The sequence below is a fragment of the Papaver somniferum genome, chromosome 6 (assembly GCF_003573695.1).
Source record: "Papaver somniferum cultivar HN1 chromosome 6, ASM357369v1, whole genome shotgun sequence".
Classification (NCBI taxonomy): Eukaryota; Viridiplantae; Streptophyta; class Magnoliopsida; order Ranunculales; family Papaveraceae; genus Papaver; species Papaver somniferum.
In genome coordinates, this window is record NC_039363.1 from 27,355,894 (window position 1) to 27,367,845 (window position 11,952).

Consider the following 11,952-nt stretch of genomic DNA (forward strand, 5'->3'; position numbering starts at 1 on the left):
CCTTAGACCATTTGCCTTGGCATTGCATGTTTTCTGTGAAGGCTTGGAGTTGGCTAACGGGTTTCTTTGTCTTGCATTCACACCTGAATTTGCGTACAACCTATACGACAGCTAGTGGAAGGAGTGGCATGATTAAGGAGCTTTGGCTTGTTGTTATTCTTGTTGTGCGATTAGAATTATGGAATACGAGGAATCAGTTTGTCTATGAAAACAAGCACGTCTGCTGGAATTTCTTTCGAAATAGTGTTTTCAATCAGGTTCATGACTATTCGATGCGTCTCAAGGGATACATGTTCAATAACGTGGAGACTTAAAGGTGCTGGATTATTTCAGGGTGGCGCATAGGAAGGTTAAGATGCAAAATCCAGTTGAATGTTGGTGGTTACCGTCAACAATGGATGAACTTTCGATGTGTTGTGATGGTGTGGCTCGTGGGAATCCGGGTGTGGTTGGAGCTGGAGTGGTGGCGCGTGATCATGGAGCTAATGTTGTTGGTTCAATGAGTGTGGGATTGGGAATAACAACAAACTACCTTGTTGAGATTCTTGGTATTTTATTTGGCTTGGAATGGGCGCGGCAATGGGGTTACCTGAAGATATGTATTCGGTCAGATTCGATGAGTGTTGTTAAGGCCCTTTCTTCTTCTACTATTCCGTGGTTTGTTAGACAACACTGGAGTGAAGTTTCTTATAGTTATGAGGCTATTCGGTTCGAGCACACCTATAAGGAGGCAAATTTTGCGGCGGATAATATGGCTAAACGTGGTTGTATTCTTCCTAATGAGGAGATTAGACATTATATCGGACGTCCATATTTCTTAACTTCCGTTGAATTTCCCAATATATCTTATTTTCGTTTCAAATGAGTAGTAAGTTTATGGGTTTTCTCTGACCTCTTTTCTTACTACTTATTTTTCTTTGTAATCTGGTTATTTATTAATACAATTTGGATTTACCAAAAAAAAAAGTACGATGTCATGGGAAGATAATATGCAAGCAGGTAAATCCCCTGCATGAGGGTATACTAAAAACCTATGTCCATTATGAATCTAAGTCCATTTCCGAAAATATAAGTCCATAGGCACAAACCACTGCTTAAGTCTATTTTCGATTTCCGAAATGCATCGGGACGTGCGCGAAGCCGAGCCTCACCAAATCAAAAATGCATCAGGATGGACGCGTGGCGAAACCGAGCCACACCAAATCAAAAATGCATCGGAACGGGCACGAGGCGAAGCCGCGCCCGACCAAACCAAAAATGGTTTAACAAAAAGAAAGAAATGATGGTGGATGATTTTAGGGTTCGCCAGGTGCGTAGCACGGGCACAAAATCTAGTATATATCTTAGATACAGTTCAAAATTCAATTGTCATTTATTTATCCTTACTTGCTATGCACAAATTGATATCCTTTGGTGGCATGGCTTAAAGAGTGATTTTATAATATTCTTCAACTGCTATAATCAGTTTTCGGTACGGTCCCTTGCATACTTTCTCTAAGCGTACTGCGAAATAGTTAGATTAAATTCGAGATTAAAAATCTAAGTGCCTAAAATCATTTCCTACATCTTAAAATTGCAGTCGCAATAGATGAATATGAAAAAGTTTCGGGAAAAATAATAGAGTATCTGGTAAGTAAAACCGATGCTCGTGTATAGGTGTTGTTTTATCTCGATGTTTTTCCTCTACCTCTTTCTTCAACATTTTGCAGCTGTTGGTTTTGAAATTCGTCGTACAAATGCGATCATTCATGTAGGTGTGAAATTTGACCATCTACTTCAAACACTGCTATCGTTCACTACCTTTCAGTAAACAATAAAATAAAACCCCATTAGATATGCAACTCTAATGAAGTAGGTCCAAGGTTGCAAATTAGAAATCTACTGTCTTCATGGTGCACACCACCAGCTTTTGGAACTTATATCCTAGCAAAGAAAGAAGGAAAAAGTAATCAGTTCAACCGAACCAATAGTTTCGGAATTGTTGAAATTAGTTCTCATGATGATAAAACAAAATAAGCTCAAGGCCCAGACTAACGAATATTACTTTTTTTTTTAAGAAGAGTTGTATTTATCACTTCCGACAAAACCAAAAATTCACATGTGTAGTGTGAGATTCACAAAACGAATTATAAACATCACTCGAGCATGACTGAGTGCAATATAAGGGAAGAATGGCATTACCTACAAAAAAAAAAAAAAAAAGAATATGACCGACAAATTTAGCTAGCAATTTGGTATATATTTTAATGAAAACGATGTGGTCTTTGCATTTTTACAGGATGCCGAATGGATATTGGTAGATTATTATGAAACATTAAGCTCTTTAGATAAAAAAAACTATTGTTAGATTGGTTCTGTCTTTAGATGTGCATTTTGGTTGTAATATTAGTCAATTGTATGTAAACAATACTCTACCATTAGTCAACTATATGTAAGCAAAACACCCATTTCTTCAAATATGTCTGGTGGATTATTATAGCTATAGTTAAAATTGAAAATTGTATCTTTATACGAATATGATGAACAAAAATAGGATTTAAAAATACCGAGAACACACGTTACAACACACAACAAAGATATAAAGATGGATACTAAAGTTAAGGAGACGAAAAAACCAAAGTCCAAATTTCTGCACCTCCTCAAAATCGAGGTGCACATTCCGGCTCTCATTGTTGGATTATTATTCGGCGAAAACTAGTTTTTGGTATTTATAATTTAATTAAACTATATTCCATATTTGGATACGAGTAAATTATCTTTCATATTTAGAATTAGATTATCTTTCATATTTAGATACAAGTTTCCGGAATCAGAACCAGTATTTGATGGGTTTAATTGTATCAGTCAACAACAATCATCTAATTAAACTATCAATATCACGAATCTACAAAAAAAAAAAGTTACATGAATACGATTGATTCTATCTTCTTCTTCCTCCTTAAACGGCTGCAAGATTTTTTAGGTTAGGATTTAGATTAATACCCATTACTCATCTCATTGTAAGAAAGAGTTTTGTTTTGATAAAAAATAAAACAATTTTCTTTTAACTTAGGCTGTGATTTGAATCCATACCCATTACTCTCACAATAGCTCAGTATGAAAGAGATTTGTATGAGATTTTTTTTTTTGGAACAACAGAGTAAAAACCTCACTTCTAGCACATTAAGAACATTTCTTTGATACCCACTCTCATTATTTCTTCTTGATGATGATGATGCAAATTACTTGACGATGATGTGTTAGAGCATAGCTCGGTTGAACCCACCAAACGTTGGTATGTCAAGTTTGGTTGTCATATTTTAGTGAACCAAAACTCATTTAAAGAGTCGCTTGGTTATGTACTAGAGTCAACTTCGTATAGGTTATCTTGAAAGTATTAGGATATGAGACATTACAAGTATTACATGAATACTTGAAGAATGTGAAGAAGTACGGAGCTACAGTGACGATATCATCCTTCCACTTGAGGTTAGTAATATTTGACTTGAACTGTTTCATTCCCTAACGTATCTTTCAAGTCGTGCATATTGAAAACGTAACTGCGAAGCTATGAATGATTATACTCTAGTTAGACGTAGTATTAAGGAATACGATACGAAGTATAACGCTTATCTTTTGAACTTCGTATATAAGACATCGACATAATCGTTTGAGTGTTATTGTGATTATGTATGGGTATGAGGTGAAGATTTCATCCTAGGAAACAATGCTTTACATTCGTTTAAAGGAAGTAAATTCATGAACTTGTTTTGTGAATCGAAAGGGAAATCGCTAGGATTATTGGTATTGTTATTCATTGCATATCTTTTGAACTACCAATATGTGTGATTAGTATAACCGCTCATGACTTGCTTATGTTCTTGGTAAAACTAATCACAAGGCCTGACTTTTGTATTGGTATGACTTTTATTAGTGAAACTGATCTTAAGTAATCACCTGAGATGATATGATCGATTTAGTGTTATTGGTGTGACCAACTCTAGGCAAAGGGGAACCGATCCTAGTAAGAGGTGCAACCAATCACAAAAGGGGAATCGATCCTTGTAATAGGTGCAACAAGTTTCTAGATATTGGGAACCGATCCTATGAACATGTGCAACACGTTTTTAGAAATTGGGAACTGATCCTATGGACATGTGCAACAAATACAAGTTAGATACTATAGTGGTCTACAGTATAATTGATAAACCAGAAGAATCTTACAGGATCTACACTGTAAGGATTCAGATAATACCTCAAAGAGGCGGAGGAAGAAAAACTTATTTAATAATTCTCTTAAGTTCAATTAGGTTTACGACCAGACTAAAAAGGAAAAGTATTCAATTACCACGTGCAAAGCACATGATTAAACTAAAGGCACCATTACAGGGGTTGCCATAAGAACATAGACAATGAAATATGACAATGTCCACCCCTGAAGCTTAACCTTGTCCTCAAGGTTGAATTTAGGAAAGCTAGTTGTGATGAACGTTGTATCCTCCCAAGAAGTATCACCCTCTGCCAAATGAGACCATTGAATTTGCACCTGCGGAACGGTTTAGCGGCCCTTGAGAATAACTCTGGAATTTAAAACTCGAACTTGTTGCACCTTGAACAAGTCGTATTTATTCACCGCAGGCATCATGGTTTGTGGAATAAGTCCGTCGCCATGCTTCTTTTTTAACTGGGAAACGTGAAAGACATGGTGTATTCGTGAAGAAGCTGGCAATTGCAGACGATAAGCGACAGCTCCAATCTTCTCTAATACCTTGTATGGACCAGAAAATTTTGCTGCAAGTTTAAGATTCCTGCGTAGCTGGACAGTAGTCTGTCTATATGGTTGCAGGCGCAAATAAACCCAATCACCCACTTCAAAGGAGCGTTCAACTCGTTTCTTGTCTGCTTGTTTCTTGATACGGTGTTGAGAAGCAAGAAGATTCTGCCGTAACACCTCTGTCATAATCCCCCGTTGGTGCAAATAATATTCTACCACTGCATTACTGATTGTACTCGCAGGATGTAAACCAAACTGTGGTGGAGGATAGCCGTAAAGAGCTTGAAATGGCGTAAGCTTAAGGCTAGTGTGGTAAGAGGTATTAACCACCACTCAGCAAGGGCCAACCAAGAAACCCATTTAACAGGCCTATAGCTGCACATACAACGTAAATAAGACTCCAAACAAGCGTTCACACGTTCCATATGACCATCCGTCTGTGGATGATACGTCGTCTCAGATGGAGTAAAGTACCTATAACTTTGAACAATGCCTTCCATGACCCACTCAAGAAAACTGCATATCCATCAGAAACAATTGTTGCAGGCAACCTGTGCAACTTGAAAATAGTGTCAATGAATACTTTGGCCACTGACTGAGCTGTGTAAGGGTAGCTTAGGGCTATAAAATCAGAATATTTTGTAAAGTGATCAACTATGACCAATATCACCTCCCTACCCTCAGGTTTTGGTAGCCCTGTGATGAAGTCCATACTCAGGTGTTTTCAAGCTTGATCAGGTATAGGCAAGGGCTGGAGTAACCAAGCAGGCAATTGGTGTTCCATTTTGTGTTGTTGGCAGATGCCGCAGTGCTTAATAAACTATATCAAATCCTTATTGAGCCCTGGCCATTGGAAATAGGATTTGGCCCTCTGATAACTAGCTTGCATCCCTGAATGGACACCAATGGGGGAAGAATGTACAGCTGTAAGAATGTTTTGTCGAGCATTACCAGTCATGCCAATATAAATTCTGCACTGCAACTTGAGAAGTCCATTGGTGTAAGTATAACCATCAGGATTTGCGAGAGATACAAGAAGTTTAGGAATCCATGTTTATGCAATGGGGTCATCTTCGTAACTAGCTAAAACTTCTTCCAACCATTTGGGTTGAGTTGCTGACGGTAAGGAGCAGTTAACCCTTGACAATGCATCAGCCACACGGTTCTCGAATCCCTTCTTATAGTACAGTGTATAATCATAGACAAGTTGTTTGGTGAGCCATTTCTGCTGAAGAATGGTGTGAAGCTTCTGTTCCATAAAGTATTTAATACTTTGATGGTCCGTAAAAATCTTGAAATGAGACCCAAGTAAGTAAGATCTCCACTTGTTGACAGCCAGCACGATGCCTAACAACTCATTCTCATATGTAGACATAGCTCTATATCGGATGCCCAACCCTTTGCTAAAGTATGCAATAGGTCTACCATCCTGCATCAGTACTGCACCGAAACCATAATCACTAGCATCTGTCTCTACTTCAAATGCCTTAGTGAAATCAGACAAAACAAGAACTGGAGTAGACGCAACCACCTTCTTGAGTTGCTCAAAAGCTTCTTCAGCAGCAGCATTCAAAGAGAAACTTCCTTTCTTGAGTAGCTGGGTGAGTGGTTAAAAAATCAATCCATAGCCCTTAACAAACTTGCGTTAATAACCTGTCAGTCCCAGAAAACCACGTAAACCCTTGAGAGAAGTGGGTATAGGACAGTGCACCATACATTCTATTTTGGCAGGGTCAGCTGCTACACCATTCTTGTTGGTTATATGGCTTAAGTATTCTATCTGTGGTTGGCCAAAGGAGCATTTAGTACGCTTAACATACAATGAATGTTTTTGCAGGAGACATAAGGTTATATGTAAATGCTTACAATGTGAATCCATGTCAGAACTATACACTAGAATATCGTCAAAAAAATCCAATATAAACTGCCGGAGATAGGGTCGAAAAACATCATTAATGAGCGACTGAAACGTGGCAGGAGCATTATTAAGCCCAAGGGCATTACTTTAAACTCAAAGTGTCCCTGATGCGTACGAAAAGCAGTTTTTGCAATATCATCAATGTGAACCCTAACTCAGCAAGCAATTCATCTATAACTGGTATGGGGTACTTATCTTTAATAGTTATGGCGTTTAGCTTTCGGTAGTCGACACAGAATCTCCAGTCGCCGTCTTTCTTTTTGACCAAGATGACTGGGGACGAAAAGGGGTTGTGACTTGGATGTATGACTCCATCCTTCAACATTTCTTGCACCAGCTTCTCAATCACCCCTTTTGTACATGAGGTACTCTGTAAGGACGTAAATTGGGAGGAGCAGCATTGTAAGTGAGGTTGATGTGGTGGTCATGAGCTTTTTCTGGAGGAAGGGATGTTGGAGTCTGAAAAATGGTGGGAAATTGGTCCAAAACCGTAACAATTGGTGCTGCAATATCTCAGGTTGTGTAGTAGCATACAAAGAAAAAAATTACGCAATAAAACCTTACTTGCCTTTCTTGAGTAGTCTGTGTATCATAGTTCCTGACATCTGAGAGAGTACAACTTCATCCTTATGACCTACCAATTCAATCTCCTTCCCACGGTGTTGGAATTTAATCAACAACTTCTTAATATCAAAAACCATAGGGCTCAGTTCACGCATCCGGTCCATACCGAGGACCATGTCACACCCACCCAATTCCAAGAGATGTAAATCATGAGAAAAGGTATGCCTCTGCATACTCCAGCTAAAATCTGCACATTTGGCCTGACTGAGCAGTTTGTTGCCATCCGCAACAGTCACCTGTAGAGTTGTAGTAGGAGTGATGAGACTACTATTTCTCTTGGCAGCTGCAGGGTCCAAGAAGCTATGCGTACTTCCACTTTCAGTAAGGATGGTAAGGCCCTGCTTCTTGACTAAACCTTTAATCTTGATAGTGGTAGGAGAGATGTTGCCAGCCAGGGAATGAACTTAGATTTCCATGTCCTCTTCCAATTCCACAATAGTTGGACTAGACCCTTATCCCACTTTTGTAGAATGTAATCCTTCTTCTTCATCAACAACTATCATGTACAACTGCTTATTACTACAATTATGGCATTTACTGTGTAACTGATCGCAATTGTAACAAAGCCCTTTTTATCATTTTGCTCGCATTTCAGCATAAGTAAGTGTTTATGGGTGAAAACCGTTTCTGCCTAATTTGGTAATTTTGGGTATGTGAATGAGAAACGAATCTAAACCCTAAACAATACACTGTACGGGAGTACTTTGATTCGAGAGATCAATCTGTACAATCCTGGCCTAAACCAAGAAATGGTCGTTCCAGGCTTGCTTCGGTCACAAAGTGAAGGAGAAGGGTTGGTCTTAGCGAGGGAAGCGAAGAGAGTGTTGAGACCAGAATAGTTGATTATGAAGGTGCGGTTGTTTATGACTTTGTATCTGAAAGTAGAACTGGATAGCAGAATGGAAAGCTACCAGGTGATTTATAGACATTGTATTGTTTCCGACCAAAACTTGTTGTTTGGTGAAAATAGGTGAAGCCTATTTGTACAAGCCATATTGAAACGTACCCTGGTCTCGTAGTAAGTGGAAATGATTGAGTGGTGAAGAATAGGGTAACGTATAACTGTCAGACGTTATGCTTCCATGATGAAGGAAGTGAATTCGTGTAACTGTTAGACATTACGCTTCCATGATGAAGGAAATGAATTGTTTACACCGTTAATTTTACCACCACTAATTGTCCCACTTCATGACTCTTTCTTGTAACGGGCGCATTGCACGCCGCACGCTGTAAACCGCCAGACCAATACCCTGATGAGCATCCCCAAGTTTGTGACAGGTTTGATATCTCGAGTGTTCGTGGAAAACATGTAGCACTTTGCTACGTGTGGTAAGTAAAATTCAAGGAACTTACCGCAGGAAAATAGCATATAAGGCTATTAGGCTCGTTTTGGCTAGTCGCCTAAAACTTGCCACAAGTTTGTCAGTTCGGTGGCGAACTTTGGTGGCTGAGATCACATCTCATGAAGGAGGGTAGCCGTTGATTGCAGCTACCTTGTATTGGCGCCTGATAATGGCGCAGTGACAATGTGGCGTGACTGGCATGGTTCATACATGCCAGTGGCACATTGATGCAAGTGGCGCCTGGCGTAGCCATGGCCACTAGATTTAGGCAGCTGGTCGACTGAAACTCACCACAAGTATGTCAGTTTGGTGGCGAACTTGGATGGCTGAGATTGCATCTCATGAGGAAGGATGGCCATTGATTATGGCCATATCTTGTTGTACAACGGAGTGGCGCCATTGGCATAGTGGCGCCTGGTGGGGCCATGGAATAGCGGCATGCTAATGGCGTAGACATGGCATAGCGGCATGCTAGTTGTGTATCCGTGGCATAGAGGCATGGCAGTGGCGTATCCGTGGCATAGCAGCATGCTAGTGGCGTAGCCGTGGCATAGCGGCATGACTAAGGCTAGGGTTTGGCGGCATGGCCAATGCTAGGGTTTGGCACTGTGGTGTTGGACCCACATGTGGCGTGGAAACATTGGCCATGTTTCCACATCAATCCCAACACTCTGGGAAACATTATTTGTCTTCGGTTGGCGTAGCAACTTTGCCCAAATTAGGGTTTGGCATGTTGAAACCCTAATTTGTGCGTGTGGTATGTGGCCACGGCATGGCGATACTTTTGTGCAAATGACGCCATAGCTATGCCAAAGGGGTTATGGCAAGCCCATAGTGTGGAAACGCATGTGAGTAGGGATTTCCGTGGGTGGCTATTTATGGAAGGTTGCCACGAAGTGGTATATTGGCATGTTACCGCGGCAGAGTGGCATGTTGGCATGCCGATCAATATGTTGTGGCAGGGCACGTTTGGCTTGCCAGTTATTATGGTGGCGCGGTAGGGTGTGTTTGGCCTCAATGTATGGTGGCAAGTTTAGAGCGATTTGATTGGTCAAGAAAAGGGGTCGGCCAAACATAATGCGCGACTACACTTCCGGCGAGAGTGTGACGGCTTTTGAGAGACCTGATTGGTCGTTGGGAAGTGGGGTCGGCCAGTATGGGCCCAGCCATAACTTATGTGCACATGGATAATTTGAAGCGACACGATTGGTCGAGGGAATAGGGCCGGTTTAGGAAGGGGCGTGGCCAATGGAAAGTGGCGCCAAGTTGGCCTAAGGCATGGCCACGCCTCCCTTTGCTGCTGCGGCTCCCTGTTTTCTGATTATGAGCAAAGGTTTTGCACCTCCTAGTCCATGGCGGATTAATTTCCTAGTTTGCCTAGGTTTACTTTTGACAAGCAAGGTCTGGTATATTGCGCAAGGTGCAAAAGTAAGTGGTTGAATTCTATGTGTTGACACAGAGCTCTTTAAGTTCATTGCCAGAGAGCAACATGCTTTCTGATTGAATTCCTTATGCAAAGACCTTATCTTGGATATTTGGAAATTCGTGCTACTCTTCTGCGAGTGAACACAAATTGGCATGCCATATCAACATTAAGGGTTCAGATGGGGAACATAGCATAGAAAGCATTCAAAAGAACTTATATTAAGTGAATATAGGCGAGGCGCCGAAATTTACAGAGCACCTGGGATGGTTACTTCATTCGCCAGTCTAGATAAAAATTTCATGTAAGTGTATTGAACGACTCAATGAATATGCCAGCGGAGAGGTTAACACTCATGGCTCTCTTTCCTTGCAGAGTGACGTCACATCAGATGCAAAGTTTTACGATTTTAACCCTAAGCTAAAAAACCACAATCGACAGTAAGTACCGCGCTTAGCACGTAACAGTGGCATTGTTTCGGGGTAAGCATGAGATGGTGACAGACAAGAGTAAAATCAAAAGGGCAAAACGTGAAGAGATTTCCAGGGAAACTCAATTAACCTTTAGTGGAAGGCATGAGGAATCCGTGATCCTTGTGTTAGCGGCTCTGCGTAATTCTGACTTGGCCATAGGGTGTTGACGTTAGCGCTAAAACTTTGGATACTAATTGGCAGAGACGGCACCGCAATTTGGTCCGCGAATCGGTGAATGGCGCTAGTTGGATAGGTCACAGAACGTATGGAGACGGCGCTGCTTTGAACGGCCAAGATGGCGCTTCCTTGGCTGGTGGAGATGCTTCTGCTTCGAACGGCTAATATGGCGCTTCCTTGGATGGTGGGGATGGTGTTGCTTCGAACGGCTAAGATGGCGCTTCCTTGGCTGGTGTAGATGACGCTGCTTCGAATGGCTAACATGGCGCTTCCTTGGATGGTGGGGATGGCGCTGCTTTGAATGGCTAAGATGGCGCTTCCTTGGCTGGTGGAGATGGTGCTGGTTTGAATGGCTAAGATGGCGCTTCCTTGGCTGGTGGGGATGGCGCTGCTTCGAACGGCTAAGATGGAGCTTCCTTGGCTGGTGGAGATGGCACTGCTTTGGCTTGCCAGGTCGATGGCTCTGGCTTGGGACGCGGATTATTGGCGCTTGTTGTGGAGCAGAGAAGATGACGCTGCTTTAGACGCGGACTATTGGCGCTAGCTTGGCTGTAGCCTGTTGGCGCCATGGAGATTTGCCAGCGCGGGTCCGATTGCCTCTCTCCGTGTATAACCCAAATAGGAAATCTTCCTCCATTCGAACTCCCAAAAGTGTTGTGCCTATAAAAATGTGCTACCTATCCTCTTTATCCCGTATCATTGGTTTTGTTCCCACGTCTTGGAGTTAGCGGCAAAGCAGTGGCAACACAGCAGGCGAGCGTATTCCAGGTATGTATTCCAGCGTTCCTTATTTAGCTCGTTCTTCTGTTTTGGTGTAAACCCTAGCCATAGGTATGACTTCCACAAGATATTTTTGATATGAATAACTCCTCTTCGCTAGCAATATTATATTAGGGTTAGCCGTAACGTGAATAGCAATGAAACCAATTAACATGCTAGGTAATTTTTTGAGCTCGGACAACTACATTCACTCCTTCCATAGAACCTAGTTGTTAGGGTTTCCTTTGTCCATTAGTGCAACTCCAGCAGCAAGGCGTGATTTGTTCGAGAGCATGGCTCCCATGGTATTGAATGGTTTCGGCCAAGAACATGTTTTTCGCGGCAGCACACATATCCCATCGAGCAAGCATCAGTCCCCATTATTTGGACGTGATTACCATGACATGCGGTTAAAGGAAAAACTTCTTCATGAAAAATTCGTTGCTGATCCTTGATTATTGCGTCCAGTTTTGATAAAATCT

At 41.4% G+C, this 11,952-nt stretch overlaps 1 protein-coding gene across 1 annotated transcript; it reads left to right on the forward strand.

The window, feature by feature from the left end:
- Positions 1-394: 394 nt before the first annotated feature.
- Positions 395-865, forward strand: LOC113290678. Its single transcript, XM_026540262.1, has one exon. It carries the CDS (start codon positions 395-397, stop codon positions 863-865), a length of 471 nt encoding a protein of 156 aa, XP_026396047.1.
- Positions 866-11,952: the final 11,087 nt, after the last annotated feature.

Excerpts from the sequence above, each read along its gene's own strand:
- LOC113290678 (XM_026540262.1), top strand. The coding sequence starts at position 395 with ATGGATGAACTTTCGATGTGTTGTGATGGTGTGGCTCGTGGGAATCCG.